We start from the raw sequence: 25,216 nt of genomic DNA on the forward strand, positions 1-25,216 counted from the left end.
GGCGCAGAGACATGTGTTGCTAGTACTCCAGCAAGTTGGTGGATATTATTCAGCGCATCAAAAGAAAACAACCGCACCGAAGGCCTGCAGTGAAGATCGCGCCAGAACGACAACCTGGAAGAGAACCCCACGTGGTCCCCGCTTTCACGCAGGAGGCGGCGCTTCTTTTGACCTCGCGAGATGGTGAACGGCCTCAGAGCACCGGCGCCCATGAGGACGTGGCGGCCAGGGACGTTGCCAGCCACCCAGCCTCTTGACCTCATCTGTCGCGATGCCTCGGCCGGCGTCCGAGACCCTGCCCAGCTTGGAGCCTTTAGATGGGCCCTTCAGTCCTCAGCGTGGCGGCCATACAGGCGCCAGACTACTCTGACTACAACTTCTTCCCTTACCCCATTACCCCATTACCCCGTCTTTTACGTTTGCGTTCCTTTCCGCCGGCAGCTCCCAAACCTGGCCAGCTTCAGACACGCCATCTAGCGGGACTTAGTCCGACTTACGTTGGCACGGGGCGATCGCAGTTTGTACGGGGGACTTGGCGGCGTACAAAACAATGTCTCAGCACACCTATCCGACCAGCGCACCCCCGTCCCACTCCTCTGACTCCTCTAAACTGCGACTCTCTCAGCTCTCCTCACAGCTATCTCCAATGGCCTCCACACACTTCGACGCCGATGTCGTGCCGCACGCGCCCGAAGACCCTCTCTTCGGCTTGATGGCCGCGTACCGCAACGACACCTTTGACAAGAAGGTTGATCTCGGTATTGGAGCTTACAGAGACAACAACGCGAAGCCCTGGGTTCTGCCCGTCGTCAAGAAGGTGCGCTAGAGCTTGCTTCAGCTTGGATGAGCGTCCTGAGCTGCCTGGGTTGAGTTCTGCTGACACGTCTTGAGTCAGGCCGATGAGGCGCTTCGGACCGACCCCGACTTCAACCATGAATACCTCCCGATTGCCGGCCTTGCCAACTTCACAAATGCCTCGCAGAAGTTGGTACTGGGTGCAGACAGCCCCGCTATTAGGGAGAAACGGGTGAGTCTGCCGCTTGATCCGCAAGGCGGCCAGGGCTGATAGTGTGTTTCCCCAGGTCTGCACCGTCCAGACCGTCTCTGGAACAGGTGCCGTGCATCTGGGAGCCCTCTTCCTCTCCAAATTCTACGCCGGCCGTACCGCCTACTTCTCGGATCCAACCTGGGTCAACCACCACCAGATCTTCACCAACGTCCACATCCCAATCGCCACATACCCATACTTCTCAGCCCAGACCAAGGGCCTTGACTTCGAGGGAATGCTGGACACAATTGGCAAGGCCGCAGAGGGCAGCATAATACTCCTCCACTCATGTGCACACAACCCCACAGGAGTAGACCCTACACAAGAGCAATGGAAGGAGATCAGCAGGGTTATGAAGGAAAAGAAGCTCTTCCCCTTCTTCGATTCCGCATACCAAGGCTTTGCATCTGGCGACCTGAACAAAGACGCATGGGCGATTCGATACTTTATCGAGCAGGGCTTCGAGCTCTGCATTGCCCAGAGTTACTCCAAGAACTTGGGACTCTATGGAGAGCGTGCCGGCAACTTCCATTTCGTGACGGGCGCATCCTCGGATGCTGAGTCAACAATTTCCCGAATTGCATCCCAACTTGCAATTATCCAGCGCTCGGAAATCAGCAACCCCCCTGCCTATGGTGCGCGCGTTGCATCGGCTATTCTCAATGACCAGGCCCTTTTCGCGCAATGGGAAGAGGATCTTCGTACCATGTCCGGCCGCATTATCGAGATGCGGAATCACCTGCGAAGTAAGCTTGAGGAGATGGGCACCCCCGGAACCTGGAACCACATCACCGATCAGATTGGGATGTTCAGCTACACCGGCCTTACCGAGAAGCAAGTCTTGAAGATTCGCGGGGAAGCTCACGTCTATATGACTAAGAACGGCCGAATTTCGATGGCTGGATTGAATACAAAGAACATTGACTACTTCGCCGAGGCGGTTGACAAGGTCGTCAGAGAGACTTGACTTCCCTTGTTTTGTACCAGGGGGAGCTAAGTTGGTCTGTTACCAGGCGTCATCGGATGGTTCCGGGGCTTGCTTGGTTGGGTCGGGCTAATTTCCTACTGTACGATACTCCTCTGGTAGGCTTCTGCATTACGGCCTAACGCTATAGACTTGGACGTCATGGCCCACATTTCAGAACTTGGTGTGCACTGTAGAATCACGATTCTCTTCTCATTGCTGAACGGCGACCGATAGGCCAACTGACGGGCACACATGCAAAAGTTGCGCTGATGGACTTAGCTATGCCGATTTATGTCTGCTACGAACTCAACGCTAGTCGCCTGGAAACCGCCAGATGTATAACGCGACGCCTGGAGAACGCTTCTGAACCAGTATTTCGTCGTGTCGCATTGCCTGCATAGTGGTAGACGTGAAGCCATCTGACGTCTCCTTCGGGAGCAGTTGCCGTGGAGAGCAGCCGTTCCTTCCTCACAGCACAGCACGCCTCGCACTTTCCAACTTGTCGTGGCCTGCCATCCTTTCCGCCTCTCTCATCTTGCTTCCGTGCCCCCTCCACACTGCACCTCTTCGCACATCTGCGCCGTGCACTGCTTCGCGGCCATCCAGGCGTCCTAACTTCGTCTTGCCCTGCCCGCGGTGACGTCTATTCTGACCACATACCTCAACGGCATTCACCGAAAGAGCACAGCAGCGTATGACGTATCCAACGCAAACCTCGCAGCCTCCCCACGAACTTCCCGCGAAGATGACTTCGCCTTGGTGGAATCGCAAGTCGGCCTCGCCCTCGCCCAGCGACGGAGCAGACGAGTTAGGCAAGGCCTCCCGATTGAGCCTCCGCCATCGTCGTTCCGAGCTGCCTGTCCCCAAGGGCCTGCAGACTGGCACGAGGCTCAAGAGGTTCCTGTAAGAGTCATCGCATCTTCTCTCTCTTTCGAAGTCTTACCATCGTCTAGTTCGTCGAAGGCTCTGCGCCAGGAGTCTCCTGTAAGTTCTGTTTCTTCGCATATGCTTGCCGAACCCCGCCCACCCTAGAAGTTTCCTGTGGACTAGGATCCTCTCTCAAATATATCTCCTGGCGTACCTATCACCTCTTGCCCTTACCTGCACGATAGTAACACCTTTCCGGTGTTTGTCTCTCCTTCCCAAGACGCCCCTTGGTGCAAGCTGCAGCGAGATTCATTTCAGAAATGCGTCCCCCTGGTACTGATAGCCGTCAGGGAGTCGAATCAGATCCTTCCTACAACACCAACATACCCGATCCGAACGAGAACTTTGCCAGCATTCCCGCCGTTGACGGACCTTCAGACAGCCCCAACGTCATGGGCCCTCAACCAGCAGTCAAAGGCCATGAGCTCATTGCGCGACCTCGCGTAGATTCTTCCCTCCCAGACTACACTTTCGAGAAGTTTCCAGCCGAGGATACTCCAAAGACGGACAATGCTTCAGCGAGGCCAGCCTGCGCTGCAATGAGGCCCAAAGTTCGTGATGCCACCCCTCCAGGCAACTCAACCATTGAGCTTGTCAAACACATTGGATCCAGGGTTCTCGGCGTCATCGATGATGGAGACTCTGCTGTCTTCGCCCAGCGTATCAGCACTAGGAAGCTAGTGGACCGTATTCCTGTCAGAGATGCCATTGCCATGGGCCTCGGTTTCCAGAATTCAAGCCAGGAATACTGGTGGAACGGCCTCACTCCCATCATCGAGAACCTTATGATCAAAGCACAATACCCAGACTATCTCAAATATGCATACCTTGCATTCATTGCCAAGTTCATTCTTCCATCTCTTGGCTCCCACAGCGGCAAGCAACCGGCTCCCCCCAAAATCACTCACGACAGGTGCACCCTCGAGCCAAGCCTGAACATCTCAAAGTCCGGCCTCAGCGTCCGCTTCACCATCGAGCCTCGCGGCCCCTTCGCCGGCCTACCCCAAGACCCCTTCGGTCAACACCAAGGCCGCAAGCTCTTCGATGAGATCTTCGCCTCGTCCCCGCTCGCGACCACTATCGATAGCACGCTCTTCAACCACTTCGCCAACGAGTTCTGGGTCCCGCCCTCCGCCGCTTCTACCATAGATGTCCCCCCCGAGCGCATGCCCCCCCAATGCCAACTCGCCTTCGACCTACACCGCACCAAACCCTCCATCGGTGTCAAGGCCTACTTCATTCCTCGCATGAAATCTCTCCTCGGATCCTCAACCCCGCAGAACATCGCCTTCGATGCCATCGCGCGCGCCCCTTCCGCCGACACCCTCGGTCCCGCCTTCTCCATCCTGACAGCCTACATGTCATCGCTTCCGGAATCTCGCAAGTGCAGCGTCCAGATGATTGCCATCGACTGCACCTGCCCCGCCACCGCCCGCGTCAAGGCCTACGTCAAGCCCGGCATCGGCGTCGCCGTCAGCATGACGAACATCTGCGACATGTACACCCTCGGCGGCCGCCTGTGCTCCAAGACCACCGCCGAGGGCCTTGAGGTGCTCCGCTCCATCCTTCCCCTCCTCCTCGATGCCGAGGACGAAGACCCGGACACTCTCCTGACTCGCCCGCTGCTCATGCACCATCACGCCGGCATCGTTGCGAGCTACGAACTCATGCCTGGCGCGCCGGAGCCCGAGGTCAAGTTCTACGTCCCCGTGTGGGCCTATGTGCGCAATGACAGGGTTGTGGCGGAGAACCTGACGCGGATTTTTCGTCGCTTTGGGTGGGACACGCATGCGGTGAGGTATGCGCTCGAGTTTGAGGCCATGTTTGAGGGGCAGCTGGGCAAGGCGGGCAGGCATTGTTATGTGTCGTTTGCGTGGACCGAGGCAAGGGGCGCGTATGTGACGGTGTATTATAGCCCGGGGGTTGGGGTGGTGGAGTAGAGTGGTTTGAATAGAGAGAGAGGGGGGGAGAGGGGAAGGGGAGCGTGTGGTCAACCATCTGTCCAGACACGAACCAGAGAGAGGGTAAGAGAGTAATGGGTTTGTGGATTATGGGTATCGGGGTTGAGATTCTGATGGGCTCTCTGTGCTGTTCGTTTTGCGGTGGTATGGTTCTCGTCTCGTATGGTTAGAGGGGGACTTTGGGGGCTGGAACTGTTCTTTCGCTTTACATGATTGTCACAGCATGGTTAGGCTTTTCTGCTAAAAGGTAGATCCAATAAACATCATTTCAAAAACTCTTTTGTTTATTTGCGATTTTATGAGGTCTTTACTATGTAGTGAGAGAATTGCAGTGGTTGGGCACTATATTGAGTCGATCACGTGTGTGGTTGACTTCTTCTGAGCGGGTGGGTATAAATTGCAAAATTGATCCGGGGTTTTTAGGTCATAGGAGGATTCGGGTTCGGGTTGGTTGATCAAACCACAGTGTCGACACGGCTGCATAGTGCCTGGAAGCCTGGCTGCTCGAAATCGGGTGGAAAACAAACCCATGGTGGTTTGGAGTGTGGAGGGGATCAAAAACCTTACGGCGAGAGTTTCATGTGTGTGGTAGGGACTTCGCCTTGAAGATGATGATGGGCTTCTCGAGCCGGCTGGAAATGGTGGGTTTCGCCGCGAATGGATTGCAGCTGGTTGTCGGCGTACTTAGGGGGGCTGCCGTGCTGGAGTTTAAGGGGAGGATGGTAAGCTCGATGTCGTATTGTAGTGGTGCTGGGTGCTGATAATCGTTTGAAGAATTGGATACTTATCGCTGGTGGTCGCCCTATGATTCAGGCTTGAGATGTCCCGTTGAATCTCCTCCAAACTCGCTCCGTACTGTGTGTCTTGATGCCCCTTTTCATACCGCTGAGTGCGCATATCGTGCGGTTGATAAGATAGTCCTTCAACACACCATCAAGGTTCCCACCATCACCACCTAGTCACGTGACCCATCTCTCCAGCGGACGCAACTCCATCAATGAGATGGAGTGGTCCAGTTCAGACCCACCTCCTCCCATTCACCCAGATCTCGTAAAGGTTTGATCTCTGACCTCCCAGCACCACTCCATGATTTGTGGTAGTTGGTACTTTTCGACCCACCTCCTCTTCCTCCTTCCATTAGAACTTGTACGGCGGGGTTTGCACACACCTCCCTCCTACCCACCATCGATACTCTTCATATCCTCTGTTGATCCCCCACCCCCCGTCTCCTAGCGAGACCTCCATGAAAGAACGCTGGCCTCTAGGGAGTAGACGGAAGGATTTATACCTTACCACAGGGGCCTGTCACGCGCTGCACACGTGTAGGCACATGATTAAGCTTAGAGCGGTGGCGAATCACCCATGCACTGAATGAATCGACTTAACTGTTATCAACCCGTGCAATCAATCTGCGTTTTTAACCAGCCCAATCCAATCCATTCCGGGGCCTTGTACTTCGACGGCCGGATTACTGCCTACGCTAGTTACGCTATCAAAGCGTCATTCCGCATCCTTCACATCCAGAACACCAATACTCCTAAGAGGGTTAGCAGACTCCAACCACTCGCTTTCAGGGTCTCGAACGCCGCAGCACCGGTCGAACTCGCATCAGCCTTCGCAGAGCCATTCGGCGAGGGGCGTTGACGCCGTCGGCGAGCTCGACAGGCTCACCTGATCAAGCGGCAGCATCACAACGATCCAGAACATGCATGCGGCCATTATTCGCCCTGCAACAATCAGCTACCTATCTCGCATTATCAACGAGCTCGAGCAACTCACCGCACATTCGCATCCACAACCTTCGCGCGTTATTGAAATAGCTATCCTTCCCCTGAACCCGCCACCCTAACCGTAGCATTCCTCGGCGTCGCAACCTCCATCCCGTCCGCCAAGAAACTCGAATGCAGCGGCTGCGCCCCACCGTATGGAAGCGCAGCGTATCCGCCAGCGCAGACACATTGCGCGTTGCATCCGCGTTCCCAGGCGCGCTGAACGCGGCATTGGTGGGGCCGGGGCAGGTGATGTTCGGCGAATGGTCGAGGGTGGGCCAGATTACCCGTGCGGTTGATAGCGTTGTCGAGCGCGGTGAGAGTTTCGCGTGGCGGATGGTCGCGGAGCACGGGGCGGGCAGGGTGAGGATGCCGTCGAGGATGTGGAAGGTTGCCGCCGTCGAAGGCCGCCGTCGGTGACGAGGGTCATGTGGACGGAGGCGTCAAGGGCCGGATTTCACGGGGTTGGGGCCGTAGCTGCCGCGGCGGACGAGGAGTTTGGGGCTGCTGGAGGAGGAGGCGGAGGAGATGAAGAGGACTTGGCCGGAGCTCTTGGATGCGCTGCCGATCTTGGGCGGGTAGGGTGCCACTGGCGGTTCGATTGCTGTATTGCGGCGAGGTGAGGAGGGTTGGGCATGTTGTACCCGCCGGGTTTGTGAAGTTGTCTCCGTTGAGCGCTCCTACGAGGAGGTGGGAGGAGAAGAGGGGTGCGAGGTCGGCGGGTGGGAGGGAGGTGACCTCAACGCCGTAGGTTTTTTTGTAGTTCGCAAAGGCATTATCATCGGGTACCAGCACTGTGAGTGGAGAGTCTGCGCTGAAGGGGAAAATTGCTTTGTTCGTTTTGACGAAGGTCGTAAAGTTGGATAGTTGCGGATAAGCGCCAATTGCCTCAAGAAAGGTCTTCGCATTCGCGCTGAGCGCGCTGCTTAGCACAACAGCCGTAGAAAACCGATACATCATAGTTGAATTGACTCTTCAATGGCAAGTTGAGACGCGACGATTGAGAAAATAAATGAGATGGCACAGAAATATATGTACTTAGCCTTGCCATTTGGCACAAAGCCTCCTCAGAGCTGAAAACTGACATGGCGAAATAACTGCTACCCGCAAAGCCACTTCCAGCCGTGGGACAAAGCTTAGAGGATCTTTGATGGCCAGGCGTCCTCAGCCCTGCAGAGAAACGTCAGCTCGAGCGGCCGGGGGCTAACAATGCCAAGCGAAAAATAATTAGCAAAGGGCGTTGGATTGAAGCAATCGGGGGCAGTAGCCGATGCCACTGGGGAAGGGAGATCCATTTCAGACAAGGCCAAGGCCGTTAGTTAGAGCTGGCTGGTTGCGGTGTGGGATGAAAGGTGGTGAAAGACGTTTAGAGTTGATAAGAAATGGCAGCTGGATGCACCCCCTAGTGCGTAAGAACTAGTGTATTTGATACTGTACTAGAACGCTACTGCTACGCTGCTGCTACGCTCCTGTCACTTCTCCTTGTTTCACCATGTTCCACTCCTACCGTCTTCCAACTATATAGCCACTCGCTAGAACCTCAATACAACTCATGTCTCCCTCACTGATTCTCCCTTCCTACGCCAGCTACCAAGAAAGGCAGAATGGGTCTACCGGCGCCGGCTGAAATAGCGCGGTTTACAGCAGCATTCATCCTACTTCACGTGCATACAGAAATGATATATGCACTTCATTTATGACCATGCCATCGAAGCTGCTCCTGTTTACAGCGGTCAATTTCATTATGAAGAATACAAACCTCAAGCTGTGCTGTCGAGAATACAGTGCAGCGATTGCGCCGTCTTTCCGTACGGATCAGTCCACCAACACCCTAAAGGCTTTGACTTGAAAATAGAGTGACAAGAGTACATACTGTAATGGAATGACGGAGACCATGAGCACGTTCTCTCGCCTCTCAATCCTTGCTTCATTCAATTTCAACATAGCGAAAGTGCCGAGACGTTCAAACCAACGCTCCGAAGTACTTCAAAAACTTCGGAACATCAGGCTCAGCTGTTGCTTCTTTAGCCAACCAATCCGCCTCTTCGTTGAGATCTATCGGTAGCAGCCAGAAATGGACTTCGCATCCATCCTTCGCAAGCTTGTTGATCTCCACTAGAAGAAGCTTCCACAGGTCCTTGTTGTTGACCGTGATCCCTCCAAACGTCTGCCACTCACTCTGCGCCCAAGTCTCAATTCGATCCGTGATGCCGAGCACGACGTATTCCGAATCGGTGCCAATAACAATACTCTTGAAGTACTCTCCCCGCCAAACACGGAACTGTAGTGCCGCAATCACGGCCCGGAGCTTGGCGCGATTGCTTGTCTGCGGATATTCGATGCCGGTTGGACCCAGTCGTTCCAGACGGAAGCTACAGCTCTTCTCCTCCAGGTTGTATGGTGCTGGTTTGAAGACAAATGCGCAGCCGCCGCGACGCTGCGAGATACCGTCGCGATCCTTGTGGCCGTAACAGGAACCATCGGTGTAGATGAACATCTCTCGCGCGTTGGTGCGACGGACAAGGCGGTGAGTGTTGAGAGGGTGGCGGAAGGAAATTTGGTGTTCAAACGCGGTGTGAGCAAACAGACTTCGAGGGGTATCGTTCGAAGATAGCGGAAGGAAAGCTTTGCCTTTCTTGAGAGGGTATCCTGGCAGTGGAGGACCAGTCAGGTTTCTGAAGTCCAGTATATGCCAGCCAGCAGATACCTGGGCGAGAGGAAGCGCCCTTAATGAAACCTCCATTACATGAACAAGGTGAGGACGTTCGAAAACCGCGATTTGCACCAGGTCTGATGATAACACGAAACTCGTGAAGATAGAGCTGGATTGCGATGAAACAGTGCCGCAAACGAAGAAACGTACGATCGTCCGGGGTTGCTCTCTGGAAATCGACGATAGGCGTAGAGTACACCCTTCGACTTCAACAACTTGGAAGCCACCGAAGTGTATAGGACATGAGCGAGTTAATCATAGGGTATTCTTTGAGCCCTTGACCAAGAAGTTATTGGCACCGGTGGTCGTTTAGAGATGAAAAGTTTGAGTGGTGAAACGAGATCACGTTGGGCGCAATACTGGGAGACGCCTTCTAACCTAGAGGCTAAGCTAGGAAGATAGACAACGTAAGTCAAGAAAGAATAAGCGGAATCATTTCGAGCGGGTGGAGCTGTTTCGATCAGAATGTCTCCTCAGAATAGCGGCGGCTGATAGCGGAGATTTAAGGATCCAAGGGTCTTTCGCTTCGATCACGTGAAAGTCATGTGACTCGGCGACGCAGTTGAACTCCCCTCAGCATTGGCAGAGGCGAGACAATATTTTCCTCTCGTAGCATATGAAGGACCTTACTCATTACCCTACTTACATATCCGTATCACCCTCCAGTTTATTACGTATTACCCTCCTCCACTAGGCCTAGCTCCAAGCCATGATAGCCTTATTACACTAATCAGATTGCCATTTAGTTACTAAAAGCTGCTCAATGTCTACGACATTGACAGGCGTATATATGATCGTCGACCGCTCCTACAAAGGCGACCAAACCAACCAGGTCATCAAATTTTCTGAACGCCGCTGAATGACTACACTCCGTAGACGACATCGCGCCTAAGCGGCACAACCTCATCATCTGTTCCAAAGCCCGCCCTTCTCACCGCTCCTCCATCACCATCTCTGTCGGTTTCACTCCACACCAATTCCCCAAAACGGATCCTCATCGTTTTAAGATACTCGGGAACATTCTCGTCTCCCCCAAGGCAGCCGGCTGCCGCTGCTTGTTCGAGAGTCTTACTCCCAGTAGTGGTCATCAGGATCTGGACGAAGCCGCCTTGCGTTGCTGATACGCCGTTCAGACGTACGCTGTTCAATCCGAAATAGAGGAAGGGAATCGATAGAAGGAGACATGTAAGGTAAGGAAGTATTAGCGTCCGATGCGAGGCGAAAGAGTACGCTTGGTGTGTGGAGGTGGTGTCGACGGGAACAGTGGTATTCCAGAAACCGAGTTGAAGAGCAGCACTCATGATGAGATTAAAAAGGGCGTCATTAAGAATGTCCTGGGAAATAGCAAAACTCGGACCATCAGCTGCACCCCTCGAAAAATTGTCTCTTTGGGTATTGAGACATGTATCGGCGACGAGAGCCCCACCTGTGGGCCCTGCCAGAGTTTTAGTAAGAGATTAGTTACGTACTAGACTTTGACTTGATTTAGGGTTGATAACTTACCACATATAATAAGATCATCTGCTCCTTTTGTAAACTCGCCTGACGATAACATCGTGTAATTACCGCTTAGAGGACTAATCAGCGCATCAATGAGAGCGAAATGATTATATGCGGTTAAAGTTTGGAGAAGAGGTTGAGACCATACGGCGGGAGCAAGATTATCACAATCCTTGGAAGCATTGGCCCGGTCACACTCTGGGGTGCTTGGATGATAATACTCGATGGGTACCAGCATGTCGCAGATAGAGCCTATGTATTTTTCTGAGCGCGTGATGGTTCGTAAACCACCCTTATAAGTAACGTTGACTACGTGGGATGCCCGGGATGGGATGCAGGTAATACTCTCGATTTCCTGAAAGACATGGGTGGTGTTATACGTGCCTGGTGGAATAGGCTTAATGGAGCGAGAAGCTGACATGTTGATCGCGCCCCCAATATCGTAGACATACAGTGGAAACGTTTGTGGCCGAAAAAGCAGTATAACCACACGGGGCCTGGGTCGGTGATTCGGTGTCGATAGTCTGGTTGAAGCTGGCGTCGGCGCATTGAAGATATGGTCCTTCAAACTGAGTGACATACGTACAGTCCGGTCCACAAGGCGATGAGGATGGTACACTATCGTCGAGTTCAAGGACCAGGCGACCAGTTCGTCGTATGCTAGCAGCCGCGCCACTAGACCATCAAGTGCTATTAGCAAAACCGACTTGCAATGACAAAGACCTCACTAATAATACCATCCCCCTCCACTATAGCCGCGGATTGTTATGGATTTTAGTTCCGAATCAACCAACGAACCGTTTCCTATCGAAGAACCATTATACGTGGGCACAATTGCGTTGTAGCTGCTCCGTACTGGATTCGATATAACTATCAAAGCACCAGGAGGGAAGGCGATTGCAATAGGTAGCAGCCAGATGAACAACGCTAGGATAAACAACGTTGGTGCTGCCTTGACGACTTTCGGCAGTACAAGCAGAAACGGGTTCTGTGTAATCTTAAACAGCGTGTCGATGCTCGAGATCTTAACTGTCTTTGTCCTCATCAAGTGCCAGAGGCATTAAGTAAAGGCCACGGTCAAAGAGCCGCAAAGAGATGCTCTAAAGAGAAGCCCGAGGAGGTGCGAAAGCGCTGCTACGTAGCTCTGCGGGATAGAATGTGGACCGCTTGCCCTTTTTTGGTCCAGGAATATGAATACGGTGAGATGGATGATAGCGATTATCCAAGCTAATCATTTGAACGTTAGAAATGTGTGGAACATGCTAGTAATCGAGTTGTACGGACCCAGTAGAAAGAGTGCAGCCATGGTAGTCGGAGTCTTCCCTTGTAGACATAGTTGTTTGTTGTTTGCCATGATCCGAAAGCAGCGACTTGTAGCTTTCCGCATGGTCTCCTTGGGAAGAATCATTCGGGTCCGACGGCGGGATCAGTTGGTGGGACATTGCAAAAGAAATTTAGAGCCTCGTACACTAATCAGTAACACAGTATTCTGACAATGTCTAATAAGGGCATGTGCCAGCAGCTTTAATACCCACCTTATTTGGTAGTACAACCTACTCAGCCTTGATGCATTCGGGGGCTTAGACAACTGTGACAGCCCCTAGACGCATTCTGTGATTAGTGTGCAGGTGGCATTTATGAAATATGGGACGGGAGCTCCATGAGATCGACCTCACTGGTTCAAAGCAGCCTTTCCCAGGGATCAAAAGCTATCGGAACACCATACCACCACTTGTGACGCTAACCATGAGATGCGTCTACAGCATCTAGATACATTCGGTGAGCTAGCGCGGAAATCAAGCCACAGGTGGAGTAGGTAGGACTTGAACGGAGGAAGCCCTTTCCTGGACTGATTGTATCCAAGGGTGCATGAGCACCGGAGGCTTTATTGGCAGAGGAATTCTCGTCCCTGCAGGCTCTGCAGGTAGCCGTGAGTCGCGACACGTTAAGCAGCGAAGCAAGTTGCGTTGCTGAAGAATTCAGAGAAGTTATGCCGCCAGCGGTGTGACTGGAAACTGCTGTAGGACTTGAGACTTCGAAACACTCACCTACCCTGTGGTGATTCGAGGCTGAAACCGTACGCCGTGCTATTGTCTACGTGCTCGCAGCTTCTTTCGACGGAGTTGTATGTACAAGTAGGTGGTGCATAGGAGTTTCCAGCTAGTTGTACAGCGAACATACGAAGTACGGTTGCTTCGTTTGCCAGCACGTTTTCGAGCAGCGCTTTATGACACTGACGTGGGACACATTTCGCCCTAGCCCATTTGTCCTAGGACAGAATGGAGAGATACGCAAGGCTGAACTTCTCGCCCCGTCGAAAAGACTTGGCAGTATTGCGCCTCGTTGAGCGGCAGGAAGAAGAAAAGCAATTCAAGACCAGATGTGGGATCAAAAGCTGGCGTATTGATGGTGAGAAAGCTAGGTGGCTAGCTATTAAGCGGCAGGAGAGCAAAAAGAGCGAGGTTATGTGTAGGTATTTGTGTGTTGCGTGCATATTAAGCCCTGTTAGCAATCGCGGCGTGGGATCTGTGCCTGTCAATGGAGACCGCGGGGCTGGAAGTCCTCCCGCTGCGCCGTAGTTGGGCATGGCTTGATTTAGAAGAGAGACATGGCGCTGCCCAGACTTTTAAATCTGCGGCGTAGACTCCCCAACCGGTCACCAGCTGAAGAGCAGCATGGTGGTTGGCGTGATGGAGGATGAGCCATGCAAGGCTGAACTTTTGGTCCCAGCCCCTGCCAGCGGAGGGCTTGGCATTATTGGGCCTCGTTAAAGGGTGCTGCATTCGCCTTAGCGTCTTCTTTTGAATGTTTCTCGCTCCTCCACAACCACCCCCCTCTTTTCCGCTCTCATCACCTGGGCACCTTAGCACCTTACACGCGATCCAGCGACAACCCGGTTTGCTACTACACTCTCTCAACCTGGGCACTTTTAGTGTCGCTATAACGCTTCTATACATCGATGTCTCTCGGAGGTCGTTCTATCATCACCAGCTCAGTCGGCAGGATGAGAGGAGGCCGGAAAAGGAGGCCCCTGCGAAGCAGCTTGTTGCCGCTATTAGCACAACGAATCGACTCGAGATAATGCGACTACTTGAAGAGTGTAACGCTGATCCTGATATTGGCCTGAATTGGGACAACACATACATTTTCCCTCTCACTCAAGCCATCTTCATCAGAGACTTCGAGATCGCAGAGACACTTTTGATTAAAGGAGCGAAAGTGAAACCCTGCCACGATATTCTTCATCATAACATGCCGCCGGCGCTGAGTCACCCCATTGCTGTCGCAATTGCATACGGGCAGACGGAGATGGTAAATTTGATGCTTGTTCACGACGTCCCCGTAAATTTCACCTGGGACCTAGCCAGGGACGGCCTGTTAACCCCTTTCCTCCAGGCGCTTTCTCGCGGAGACCTAGAGCTCGTGCGAGTGCTCCTGGATCACGGCGCCGATGTCCTTCAAAATAGCCTTACTCAACTGAACGAAGACGACATGTCCCGATACATTAATTGCTTCAGCGCACGACAAGCCCAGCTCATGAAATTCTTATCACTGTGCGAGGCACTGTATCTTTGGCCATATAGTTTCGGCTCGGCGCTTCTGATTGCTACTGGAATAGAGAACCGCGGGTTGATGGAATATTTCTTGGGTGACGCGACTGTGGAAACAGAATACATCAACGAGAACAAGCTGACTGCTTTGCATGTAGCTGCAGGCGCCGAGGGAGACGAATTTGTTGAGTTTTTGCTTACGAACGGCACGTCCATCGAAGCTAGGGATAGTTACGGCGCTACACCATTGATGCATGCGGTCTTTTACGGGAATTTGCCTGCGGTAGAGCGTTTCTTGTCGTCCGGAGCCTCCGCCGACGATTTAGTTGATGGTCGATTCTCAGGCTTTCCTCTAGTGTCGTCAGGAGTTCCATACGACGATCTTTTTGATCGTCTCACAAAGTCGCTATCAGAATTCGCGCAGTTCTGCGAGTTCAGATGGACAGCAATCCAGGTATCATCCCATCGAGGCTTTTGTAAGATCCTTGCTGTCTTACTTAGAGCTGGAGGAGATCCCTTTCATCAGTCAAGAGATGGGAAAACAGCGCTTGATCTTGCAATAGCTAGTCGTCGTTGGGGCATTGTTACGGACTTACTTCAATTGGGAGTTAAGTTCAACGCCACGAGTTCTTCAGTCGCTCGCCTTCTTGATGAGACGAGTGATGATTACAACGACGAGGCTGCGTGCATATTAGCCGACCGCGGCGCCAATTCACCGATAATGGTCTCGGAGATCAAATCTAAGGGACTGAGACGGAATACAGAGCTTCTTGCCATCCTCGATGAAGCGGCCAGGGCACTACTTGTGACGGCAGAGCGACGTGATCAAAAATTAAAGTTACAACTCTGCTCAGCCTGCTTGAAGCTTTTCCAAAGACCGACAATATTTTTTGAGACAGCACTGGAAGGGTGTCACGACAGTGGGACTAGTTGCGCCATCTGCGCACTTGCAAAAGATAGCGCCCCGTTGCAGTCGTCCCTTCAAAGCGAATGGGACATATGTTTCTTTGGGAGGACGAAGGAGCGTGATCAACGCTTTCGAATATACCTCCGTGGAAAAAGCCACGAGGTCCAACAATTCCCAGGTTAGTGAACTCTACTACACGTGCTGAGCACATACGCAAAAGGCATATCTGTAAACATGTCACTACTCTCCCGTCCATCTTTTCCCCTCTGCCAATTTCGATATCCCATATTTCATGTCATGCTCTAACATTCACTCTTCTCACACCCTCGACTACACATTAGCATGTCATTCCAATTTGACATGCTCCACCTCCTGTCTGCCCGGCGTGTATCATGCCACCCCTACTCACATCTGTACTGCGCAAGCGTGCCGCCAGCTTCTTTGAATTATAAGGTGGTATTTCATGAACACACACGAATTTTAGTCTGGACACCGCTGTCCTGGACCCTGGGTTTGTGTGAACTTGCCTGGGACGGCATGAGGTTCTCTGACACATCAATATTTGTAAAGCGACAGTTTGGGCACGATTGATAGCTCTCTGGGCCACCTCACGCGGTGTTGGGCTGCACTTTATGTTCAATGGGGCCTAGCAGCACTTCGGTCAACCGTACATTTAGCTAACACTCTACCTAGCAAATCGGGATCGCGTTATATCAGAAGCCAGCCAACTCCAGGACGAAGGGACTGGATCACCGACTGCCACGCGCGTTGCAATTCACTGGCTTCGGAACTGCATCTCAGGTCATCGGCATTGCAAAGTAGGAATGGATCGGGGCTTTTTTCCCACTAGAGTTCTTGACACGGGTCCTCCAGGGATAATAGCAGGACCTGTACTCCTCGAAGCGAACTCTTATCGCGGACCATATGTTGCTTTAAGTCATCAATGGGGATTGTCCACTCTTCCAAGTACTACGCTTGCTAACATCGAGCAACGAAGACAGTCAATCCCACTGGCGGGATTGACGACCACAATGCGGGACGCTATATCAATCGTTCGAAGTATGGGGCTCCGCTATTTATGGTTGGACGTTCTTTGCATTGTGCAGGACTCGAAGGAAGATTGGCTAGCCGAGTCAGCCAAAATGGCTGATGTGTACCGTTCTGCAATCCTGACACTAGCAGTAGCGGACGCCGAAGACCACACAGAAGGCATTTTCCGGCCCCGCGAAGCACACTGCGTAAGGCCTGTTCGATTCGAAGACTTCCGTATGCCACGAAGGGAGCGGAGCTGGTTCGATGGTGAGGGAGCACTGTATATTGTACCTTCTTCTCATCAGGTTGCCAAAGGTATCCGTCCGAGGGGACCGCTTGATTCTCGGGGATGGATCCTCCAAGAGCAGCTCCTCTCACCACGCATCCTTTATTATGGCAAAGGCGAAATTTTCTGGGACTGCGTCTCAACGTCTGCTTCTGAATCCTCTCCAGTCTCCGCATCACTTCTTGACGATGACAAGTCTTCTGAGACCTGGGCCTTGAAGCTGATCCGAAAGGCCATCGTTGGCGGAGTTGATCCTGAGACAATCCAAAGGTACATGGAAGACGTGTGGATCGAGCTTGTTCAGAACTATTCAGCTAGAACTTTGACGCGGCCTCTGGATAAGCTGGTTGCCATGGAGGGAATTCTCTCCTCAGTGGAGCAAATCTTCGGCGATGTTGTTGTCGCCGGCTTGTGGAGACATGGGCTATGGCGTCAACTGACATGGTGGACTGAGAGCATGAAGAGAAATGTCAACTCTCAGTCTACATCTGCTAAGTTCACAGCTCCTTCATGGTCATGGCTCAACGGCGAAAGCCTCATTTCATACCGTAACACTCTTTACCTCGAGTTCAAAGAGTTGGCGTCAGTGGTAGAGATATGCGATGCACGCGAAGAGATTCTATCGACAAAGACCGAGATTCGGGGAAGGCTCACTATATCCGCACTTACCTTTCCTTACCTTCTCATCGCGGACGACTTCAGAGTGAAAGTTTGGAAACGTTTTCACCGTAAGCATCTTAATGGTGCTCATTGGTGGCTTGACAACCCACTGGAGTTGCCACAGAAGATCGAATGTTTGATCCTGGCGGAGGACGCGAACGTAAAAATGCTCGTTTGTCTGTGTCTAATTCCGACGCCTGAGGAAGGGGTCTTTCGACGTATCGGTCTCTGTCACTGGGAAGGAATGCGGCACGAAGTTCACAGATTTACGGGGACTCGACTAGAGGAACGTTTGGTCACTGTTGTCTGAAATATACTACCCTACCGCACGGAGCGCTAGCCACTCAGGTCATAGCTGTAAAACTCAATTTTCAGCTTCCCATTATCCAGAACATCATAGGCCCCAGTGGGATAGTGCACCTCGGTAATGTGCTTTTTCGTTGGCATGTACTCCTCCGCCGTGTCGATGAGCCGCAAATAGCTCCCAATCAGATTCTCGATGCTGCCCTTGGTGACGCAGTTTCCATGCGCGTTGGCATTCTCGAGAGTCCGGATCCTGCTGTTCAGACTGGAGATGGTGACGCTGGCAGAGCTGTAGTTGGCACGCGCCTGGGACAGATCGCTGTTGGCCTGGTTGTAATGTTGCTGCCACACGTTGGAGGTGTTAAGCGCGTTGGTGAGCTGCGACTGTGTGGAGGCGTGCGCCTGTCTCTCGCTATTGAGTTGGGTCTGGAGGGACGACTTGGCGCCCCGCTCGGCGGAGAGTGTGGCGCTGAGGCCTTCATACTCCTGCTCAAGAGTTTGAAATTTGGTTTGGAGTACCGCGTGTGCGTTTTGCTCTGTCTTAAGTTTGGCCTCTAGATCGGATATTTTCTCGGTATGTTCGCGGATCTTCTCGTTTCTGGACTGTACTTCTACCTCCAGACGTTGGATCTCGGTTTCCAGTCGCTTGATACTGGCGGCGTGGTCGGATTTTTCCTTCTCAAGAGCGTCTTTGCTGAGGGCATGGGCTTCCTTTTCAGCATCCAGCTGCTCGTACAAGCGTTCTGGGTCGTATTCCAAGAGGCGGGTCCTGGCTATGTTGAGCTGGACTTTCAGCTTAGCCACCGTTTCGTTCACTTCATTGAGTTGGCGCGCTTGCCGCTCAAAGTCTGATTTGGCTTTATCAAGATCTCTCGTCCGTTTCTCCAAATCCGATTTGCCTTTGGCAATGTCGTCTCGGAGCTGCCGTGCGTCTTCGGCGGCCGACGTGAGTTCGTCGTTCAACTTCGCAAGTCTAGCATCACTCGTCTTCTTAAGGGCCTCTAGCTTGCCCGTGGCCTCGGTATAATCAGATCGAGCGCGCCTCAGGTCGCTAAGCGCCTTTGTGCGTTGTGCTTTCTCCTTTGCGAGAGCATCTTCAAAAGTCTCCAACATGGCTTCTTTCTCGGACAAGTCCGATTTGAGCGTCGAGGTGCTGGATTCCGCAGCGTTCAGATCCCCTTTGAGCCTGTCGATCTCGGATACCAAACGTTGGTTGTCCCGCTCCGCACCCTGTCGCTCTATGACTTCGTTCGATAACTTTCGGATTAGCTCAGAGTTCTTCTCTCCGAGCTCATCCAAATTACAGCCCGCAGTCTCCACTCTGCTCTCGAGCCCTGCGATCTTAATCTTGAGTTCTTCGATGTTTTGCTCGGTTTCCGAGACCTCCTGGGCCCTGAGTTCTTGCGCTCGTTTGAGCTCCCTTGAAGTTGCTTCCAAGTCAGACTTTGCGTCCCGGATGTCTCGAGTGAGCCTGCGAACTTCCCGCTGCTTGTCCTCCACGTCGTCCTGGAGGGATTTGACACGGCCGTTCGCCCGGTCTAGATCACCCTCAAGCCTGAATTTAACATTCTCTGCTTGAGACAGGTCGTTCTTGGCATTTCGGGCTTCTTGTTCCAATCGTTCATTGTCCTTCTGGACACGAGCCTGCTTTGCTTTCATTTCCCTCGTACTAGCTTTCTCCTTCTCCAGATTTGCCTCCAGTTCCCCGGTCGACGTCTGAAGAGCCTCATTATCGCTTTTGAGTCTAGTATTCTCAGGACGCAACGTCTGCTCCAGAGTTGCAAGCTCGCTACTGACTCGGTCGTTTTCGTCTCGGAGAGCCTTATTCGACTCGGCCTGTTTCTCCGCGTCCCTCTTCGCATCTGCGAGCCCTCGCTCCAAAGTCTTCTTCTCATTCGTAAGCTCCTGAACGTTAGCATCAAGCGTGTTCCTCGCCTGGCGGGCTTTCTTAAGCTCGTCCTCGAGAGCAGCTTCGGCATCGCGCATATCCTTGCTAGCGTTCTCGAAGCGTGCCCTGGCCAATTTCTCCTTATTGCATTCTTCCGTCAGGGATTTCAGCTTCTCTTCGAATGCCTTTGCTTCATCCTCCAGCCGTTTCTTCAGCTTGTCTTGTTCTGCTTCGGCGGCGCTCACGAGCATAGCTTTGTCCGCATCGAAGCGCACTTTCACCCGCTCGAGTTCGTTCTTGGCTTGCGATAGCTCCTTCTCCAGATCTCTTTTAGATTGTGACTAGAAGTAAAGTTAGCCAGTAGCTCAAGATCCCGTGTCAAGCGTAGGCTGCCTTACCCAGTCGCCAACCGCAGGCCCCGACCCCTCGACATCAAAGACCAAGAAATTACCGAATGGGCGCAAACCGATGCGCTCTTCCATGGGCTGATTTGCCACTATGTTGTACCGCTTCTCCACCGCTGGACGGATCTTATTCGTCCTTGTATCGGTGTTGATAGTGGGGGCATCAACGTTCCATACGCGGAGCAGGACCCTGGACGTCTCGGGTGATGAGGAGATGGGGGATGCCGACTTCCAGGTGGCCGACAGCTTCTCCTCTGCCACATCGTACTTGAAAGCCCAGGTGCCGTCCGGGAGTCCGAGGGCTCCCTCGAGCCTGGCGTTGTCGAGCCTGGCGTCGTCTCCGCCGGTGCGGATGCAGGTTTGCACGCTACTAGTCTATTACGAAGCTTTGTTATTCAGAAGTTGTTTAGAGTAAAGGAGAAGACGAACCATTGTGGCTTTGTAACTGTGTAGACTTGAAAATTAATGGAAGACGACATCGCCGGAAGTGAGCGGAGAAATCCTCAGCCTGATGTATCATCTCGAGTATCATAGGTGCTCTGCTGCACGCTGGGCCCAGCTGCTTACGCGTTCCTATTGGATCCATTATTTCTGCAGCCTTTCCGGTCAACTTTCAGCTGGAAGCTGAAAGCTGCAGCCGTTTTTGGTGGTTTGCAGTCTGACGTGCTGGGGCAAGCGAGTTTCTGAACTCGTCTACCTCCTAACGTTGAGTGAAGCTTTACAGGCTGAGCCTAGCTTTGAAGTTTACCGATTAGTGATATAGTAGTAGTTTTTGATATTTAGAGGTTGAGTGTTCCTCGGGTATAGTAGGTCTTATAAAGAGTACAGTTCTATATATGGAAACTAGTACATATTTTAATGAAATATTTCTTAACACAGTCGGCTAAGCCGTCTTGAAAGTATACAAGTCTTGAAAGTATACAAGAGTACTACCTAGAGATAACCTAGAGCGTTAAGTTTCAAGTGTATAATAATGTGTACTGTACAGCCCTATGAAAAGCTTGGCAGCAGCCGGCTTTTTTGAACCTCTCACGGACAGCCACGACGCCTCCCCAAGCACCCACTACGACTCCGCCCATCTTCCACACCTCCAATCCGTCGCCACGAGGTATCGTATATGCAGGGCGCCGGAGCCGGTTGCGCCATCAGCGAGCCCATCAGCCTATCTGAAATTCAGCAAGCCGCACAGCTTCGCGAATCATATATCCCTTCCATCGCGGATCATTTCACCTGCCAAGACTGAGAGCTGCATCCATCGCTGCTCGTCGCCGGCGTCTCTTTTGCGACTCGGCTGTCGTAGCGCGGCTCATTGGCTCGCTCATGGCGATTTCCTGGGATGACGATGATGTTACCGAGACGGTCGGAGAGACCGGCGATGGGTACGACGATATGCTGCTTGCTCTATGTTTTGATGGAGGCCGAGAGCTCGTCGGTTTCATTGGATACGAAAGTTGAATCTGATCGCTAAAGTATTGACTTGACTTTGGAGGTATGGGGGGACTTGGACCTGAGGTAGCCTGGAGCCCGGTCGTCGCGGATGTCGAATGCATCGGTGTGGCGAAGTACGGATTCGATGCCAGTGGTATATGCTGGTTGAATGTCAAGTTACTTTGGGTTCCGGTCGATGTGGAAGAACTTTGGGCACTGGGAATACTCCTTCTTTCTTGCGGGTATCTCAAATACGAATCTGTCCCTCCCGCGACATCCACACGATTGAAAACGGGAGGGCTGTCAGCCGGCAGCTCGACATCCGCGTGTTTGGAAACGGGAGAGCTGTCAGTGGGCAATTCGACAGACCCGATGCGGTACGGATTTTGGTATGGAGTTATAGCCGCTTGATGAGCGGGCAGCTCCACTGGCACTGGCCCTTGGTAGCCCCCGGTATTTCCCACTGGATATCCCGCTTGCATTGTTGAAGCACTTCCGCTTTCTATTGACATGGAACTCATCATCTGGAGCAGACTTTGCCTGGAACCCAGCGATATTTGACTTACAGAGGCTGGAAGTGGCCTTCGATTAACTGGAGAAGAATATCTTCTCGTATCCCGCCCGGCAGCTGGCGCCTGTTGGTGTGTGGCTGTGGGTCGGGTGTAACTCGAAGATGAGGCCGCTGATTGCGATAGTGGTCTCTCTGAAGGAGCTAATGGATACGATGCAGTTCGTTGATGTACATTCGGACCCCTAGGCTTACTGGCCAGCTCCCATGGGTCTACAGGTCCGAGCCGATTGGCAGAATTGAATGAGTCCAGCTCCGCAATATACTCATTCGAAGGGTAACTTGAGTTTGGCGAGGCTTTATAAGCTCTCACATCCCATCCCAGAAAAGAGATCTCGGAATGATGCGTCTCGGCTGGCTGATTCGAACTTTGTACGGGAGGCAGTGTTCTGGGTTCCCATCGTGGAGGATATGCAGTTGTGAACTGTATGTTGGGTTGCGGTGCATTTCCCACCTCTGCGCCATACTCAGTATTTGTCATGAAGTAAAGAGTAGGGGAAGAATGTGTACGTATCGTTTCAATCTTCCTCTCAGCAGCTGTCTCCTCTGCGATATCCTCCTCTTTCCTCCTAGCCTTCTTCCTCCTACTATACGGACTCTTGAAAACTAGATCATCAACCACAGCATCATGCATTGGCGGCGGCCCTAGTCCCTCCTTCTTTTCATGAAAATTACCCTTGCCTCCTCCGTCAGCCTTACTTTCAAGCTGATGCAGTTGCCCCAAAACCAACGTCAAGCTTTGCTGACACGCACTCATTTCCATCCGCCAACTGTCCAACTTCTCGCCATCGGCCAGGACCCAAGCTACCCGATGTCCAAAGCTGATCATTCCATCCCTCTCCTTGTCACTTCGCTTTCTTTCAACATACAGTCCGATCTCGTTCAACGCGCATTTTGTGCCATAAATGTTGCCCTCTATCCAGCGCCTCTTGTCCGGGTTTTGGTCAAACGAAGCACGAATCGACGGCTGGTGAAGCAATCGCTCGCATTCGAAGAGATCAGATCGCACGTTCTGAATCGTCCGTACAGAGATGCTGTTTTCGGCATCGACGTCGTTCAGCCGGATCACGAACTCAGAGAACTTCCAGAGCGTGTTAATACCGCTAAATGTACCGCCGTCCATTTTGGATATGGGAGATCGTGGCCGCAGGTCAGTCAGCCACCTGTGGGAGGGATCATGATCATTCTGAAGAGCAGAGACGCCACGAGCTTAGAGTTGGAGGTTTAGCAGTGGGCTCCTGGGGTGTCGACGTCCTATCGACAAGGCTGAGACCCAACCCCTCCTTCCCGCCGTGCGGTGGCGTTTGCGGGCTTAAATCACGCCCGATACGAAAATAACAACTGCCACATGAAGCATCTCTTGGCTATATAAGCTCGTGGATCTGCATTATTTCGCGGCGTCCATATCGCCGGGGACGAACTGGACGGGATTCCTCGATCTGGACATCACGTTCAATGGGCCAGGTCTCAGCAAAAAAGCAAAAGTTGTTCATATTCGATCAAGACATGCACGCTGCTACATAGCCAATCATGCATTACTACTCATCATGCCGTTCGGGGGGAATTACGCCCATCAAGCCGTCTCCATATTCGCAAATACGCGTGGCGGATCCAGCACACGTGCGTTCTCGTCGCTCGTCTGGAGCAAGGCTGGGAAGACCGCGAGCTTGCCATGCGCAGACCACTGGAATACGAATGTGCTGGGCTGCGAGAAGAGCAGGAATGCAAAAGATGCTGCTCGCTGTATGACGCCTTGCAGGTTGCGGATGCGCTGAGCGTCGTCCTGATGCGAGTTCACGAAGGGGCGGAGCACACCGTCTACGGCTGTGATGGTGGCTGCGATGCTGTGGCTGCGCGTGTCGGAATCACTGATCGTGGTGCTGTTATAGCGGGAGGCAAGGAGGGTACCCGAGATGGAGTGCCATTTACTCTTGAGGGCGAGTTGGCCTGAGAAATATTAGTGACTGGGTTATCGAATGATTAAGAATAAAACTCACCAGCGTTCGATCCATCAGTTCCAGCGAGCGTGTCGGCGAAAAGCCCAACTTCAGGTGGCAACAGCGAGGCTCCCGCTCCGCCTTGCCCTCCGCATCGAGAGAGAATGGCATAGCTCAAGAACAACCTGATCGTCGCGATACGGGTCTGAGGGTTCAGCAACATATCGCAGAGCGTCATGCTCCGGATCCCAGTAACTCTCGCCACATCCTGAAACTCGGACTCATCCACCATTACCGGATCAACCGCCGCCGTGTGGTAGAACGTCAGGGCATGGTTCTTGATCTTGTCGCGCAAGCGGGACAGCTCGCCGGTGATGGCGTCGTCTTCAGCGGGTTGCGGGAGCAGGGCATCGATCTGCGAGACGGCGGTGGCAGTGGCAATTGGAACAGACTTCTCAGCGGATGTGGCAGCTGCTGCACCGTTGTAGGGCCCAAGGTGATTGTTGTAGGCGGCGGACTGTGCTTGCTGTCGCTTCTTGTACCGCTTGAAGAGGAAAAAGAACACCAAGGCTGCGATTGCGGCGCCAGCGATGAGGCAACCGATGGCTATGCCGGCTGCTGCGCCGCCTGTTATGCCACTGGATTTTCCGACATGCGACTTTGCAGGCTTAGGTGTGTTGCTTGAGGAGGTGATATTGCCGCTTCCAGCCGTCGTAGCGAAAGAGAGGGAGCTGGACGAGGCTTCGCTTGAGCTGGATGAGGTTTCGCTTGAACTAGAAGAGGCTCCGATTGAGCTGGACGTGAATGCGAAAAATGGTGTCGAGGCGACTGTTGCGGAAGATGGTGTGAAAACAGCGCTCGAGCTGGAGGAAGTCGGGGTTGCCGCGATGGATGGGCTGCTAGGAGTCGAGGACTGAGAGGAAGTAATTGGAGTCGCGGAAGCTGATAATGGGTGGTCGCATTGAAATGTCGTCCCATTTGAATCACAGATCTGCGGTGACACAGGGGTACATTGTTGAGGACCGATAGCAGTTTGTGAAGCTCCACAGAACGGTGCCTCTCCTAGGGACGGAGGCGGCGTTACAGTTACGACATTCGCGATGTTGGTCGATTTACAGTCGACGTAGCACAGGATGAGGGAAGTTGTGGGAGAGCCAGGAGCGTTTACCTGTGGGTTTGGATAGCGAACGCGAAGCATTTTGCTTGAGCAGTAGCTTGCTCTACGCTGCTTGATGGGGGAAGAAACGAGTTTGGAGCCACAGAAAATGCAGGACGATCGAAGAGAGAGGGCGAGGCAGAGCCTAGGGAAAATGGGACGAGGCTTTAATGGTTTACCAGTTATGCAGCAGTATGCATAAATGAAAAGA

At 52.8% G+C, this 25,216-nt stretch overlaps 9 protein-coding genes across 9 annotated transcripts; 4 read left to right on the forward strand and 5 right to left on the reverse strand.

Moving 5' to 3' along the window:
* The first annotated feature begins 370 nt into the window (after positions 1–370).
* Positions 371–2,282, forward strand: BDZ99DRAFT_424162 (uncharacterized protein). The gene is made up of 3 exons (XM_033717049.1): positions 371–817; positions 896–1,027; positions 1,083–2,282. Exons 1-3 carry the CDS (start codon positions 551–553, stop codon positions 2,013–2,015), a joined length of 1,332 nt encoding a protein of 443 aa, XP_033572723.1. The 5' UTR covers positions 371–550; the 3' UTR covers positions 2,016–2,282.
* A 478-nt stretch (positions 2,283–2,760) lies between these two features.
* BDZ99DRAFT_574624 (aromatic prenyltransferase) lies at positions 2,761–4,882 on the forward strand (the record flags this gene model as incomplete). The annotated part of the gene is made up of 3 exons (XM_033728396.1): positions 2,761–2,918; positions 2,969–2,999; positions 3,233–4,882. 3 exons carry the CDS (start codon positions 2,761–2,763, stop codon positions 4,880–4,882), a joined length of 1,839 nt encoding a protein of 612 aa, XP_033572724.1.
* A 2,119-nt stretch (positions 4,883–7,001) lies between these two features.
* On the reverse strand, positions 7,002–7,720 carry BDZ99DRAFT_110924 (uncharacterized protein). Its single transcript, XM_033712410.1, has one exon. The coding sequence runs from the start codon at positions 7,630–7,632 to the stop codon at positions 7,099–7,101; it is 534 nt and encodes a 177-aa protein (XP_033572725.1). The 5' UTR covers positions 7,633–7,720; the 3' UTR covers positions 7,002–7,098.
* Positions 7,721–8,375: 655 nt separating this feature from the next.
* Positions 8,376–9,515, reverse strand: BDZ99DRAFT_466679 (ribonuclease H-like protein). The gene is made up of 2 exons (XM_033720837.1): positions 8,546–9,515; positions 8,376–8,474 (listed from the first exon to the last, which is right to left on the reverse strand). Exon 1 carries the CDS (start codon positions 9,413–9,415, stop codon positions 8,636–8,638), a length of 780 nt encoding a protein of 259 aa, XP_033572726.1. The 5' UTR covers positions 9,416–9,515; the 3' UTR covers positions 8,376–8,474; positions 8,546–8,635.
* Positions 9,516–9,989: 474 nt separating this feature from the next.
* On the reverse strand, positions 9,990–11,026 carry BDZ99DRAFT_466680 (uncharacterized protein). Its single transcript, XM_033720838.1, has 2 exons — positions 10,889–11,026; positions 9,990–10,820 (listed from the first exon to the last, which is right to left on the reverse strand). The coding sequence occupies exons 1-2, from the start codon at positions 10,938–10,940 to the stop codon at positions 10,249–10,251; spliced, it is 624 nt and encodes a 207-aa protein (XP_033572727.1). The 5' UTR covers positions 10,941–11,026; the 3' UTR covers positions 9,990–10,248.
* A 2,940-nt stretch (positions 11,027–13,966) lies between these two features.
* BDZ99DRAFT_574628 (ankyrin) lies at positions 13,967–16,165 on the forward strand (the record flags this gene model as incomplete). Its single annotated transcript, XM_033728397.1, has 2 exons — positions 13,967–15,241; positions 16,037–16,165. The coding sequence occupies 2 exons, from the start codon at positions 13,967–13,969 to the stop codon at positions 16,163–16,165; spliced, it is 1,404 nt and encodes a 467-aa protein (XP_033572728.1).
* A 71-nt stretch (positions 16,166–16,236) lies between these two features.
* BDZ99DRAFT_352879 (HET-domain-containing protein) lies at positions 16,237–17,181 on the forward strand (the record flags this gene model as incomplete). The annotated part of the gene is made up of 2 exons (XM_033714543.1): positions 16,237–16,827; positions 16,921–17,181. Coding segments are annotated over 2 exons (852 nt in total), but the record flags the coding sequence as incomplete, so codon positions are not given.
* Positions 17,182–20,945: 3,764 nt separating this feature from the next.
* Positions 20,946–23,128, reverse strand: BDZ99DRAFT_501901 (uncharacterized protein; the record flags this gene model as incomplete). The annotated part of the gene is made up of 3 exons (XM_033723852.1): positions 22,423–23,128; positions 21,147–22,368; positions 20,946–21,078 (listed from the first exon to the last, which is right to left on the reverse strand). The coding sequence occupies exons 1-3, from the start codon at positions 23,033–23,035 to the stop codon at positions 20,946–20,948; spliced, it is 1,968 nt and encodes a 655-aa protein (XP_033572730.1). The 5' UTR covers positions 23,036–23,128.
* A 186-nt stretch (positions 23,129–23,314) lies between these two features.
* BDZ99DRAFT_466681 (uncharacterized protein) lies at positions 23,315–25,186 on the reverse strand. Its single transcript, XM_033720839.1, has 2 exons — positions 23,910–25,186; positions 23,315–23,859 (listed from the first exon to the last, which is right to left on the reverse strand). The coding sequence occupies exons 1-2, from the start codon at positions 25,045–25,047 to the stop codon at positions 23,486–23,488; spliced, it is 1,512 nt and encodes a 503-aa protein (XP_033572731.1). The 5' UTR covers positions 25,048–25,186; the 3' UTR covers positions 23,315–23,485.
* Positions 25,187–25,216: the final 30 nt, after the last annotated feature.

Source organism: Mytilinidion resinicola, assembly GCF_010093595.1.
Source record: "Mytilinidion resinicola strain CBS 304.34 unplaced genomic scaffold BDZ99scaffold_18, whole genome shotgun sequence".
NCBI lineage: Eukaryota > Fungi > Ascomycota > Dothideomycetes > Mytilinidiales > Mytilinidiaceae > Mytilinidion > Mytilinidion resinicola.

What these genes read in the sequence shown, in the direction of transcription:
- BDZ99DRAFT_466679 (XM_033720837.1), bottom strand. Translation starts at nt 9,415, where the DNA reads ATGGAGGTTTCATTAAGGGCGCTTCCTCTCGCCCAGGTATCTGCTGGC.
- BDZ99DRAFT_466681 (XM_033720839.1), bottom strand. Translation starts at nt 25,047, where the DNA reads ATGCTTCGCGTTCGCTATCCAAACCCACAGGTAAACGCTCCTGGCTCT. An exon ending in AACTGATGGATCGAACGCTG is followed by an intron (nt 23,860 to 23,909) that starts GTGAGTTTTATT and finishes AATATTTCTCAG; the next exon opens with GCCAACTCGCCCTCAAGAGT.
- BDZ99DRAFT_466680 (XM_033720838.1), bottom strand. Translation starts at nt 10,940, where the DNA reads ATGTTATCGTCAGGCGAGTTTACAAAAGGAGCAGATGATCTTATTATA. An exon ending in AGATGATCTTATTATATGTG is followed by an intron (nt 10,821 to 10,888) that starts GTAAGTTATCAA and finishes AAACTCTGGCAG; the next exon opens with GGCCCACAGGTGGGGCTCTC.
- BDZ99DRAFT_424162 (XM_033717049.1), top strand. Translation starts at nt 551, where the DNA reads ATGTCTCAGCACACCTATCCGACCAGCGCACCCCCGTCCCACTCCTCT. An exon ending in TTCTGCCCGTCGTCAAGAAG is followed by an intron (nt 818 to 895) that starts GTGCGCTAGAGC and finishes GTCTTGAGTCAG; the next exon opens with GCCGATGAGGCGCTTCGGAC. An exon ending in CCGCTATTAGGGAGAAACGG is followed by an intron (nt 1,028 to 1,082) that starts GTGAGTCTGCCG and finishes GTGTTTCCCCAG; the next exon opens with GTCTGCACCGTCCAGACCGT.
- BDZ99DRAFT_110924 (XM_033712410.1), bottom strand. Translation starts at nt 7,632, where the DNA reads ATGATGTATCGGTTTTCTACGGCTGTTGTGCTAAGCAGCGCGCTCAGC.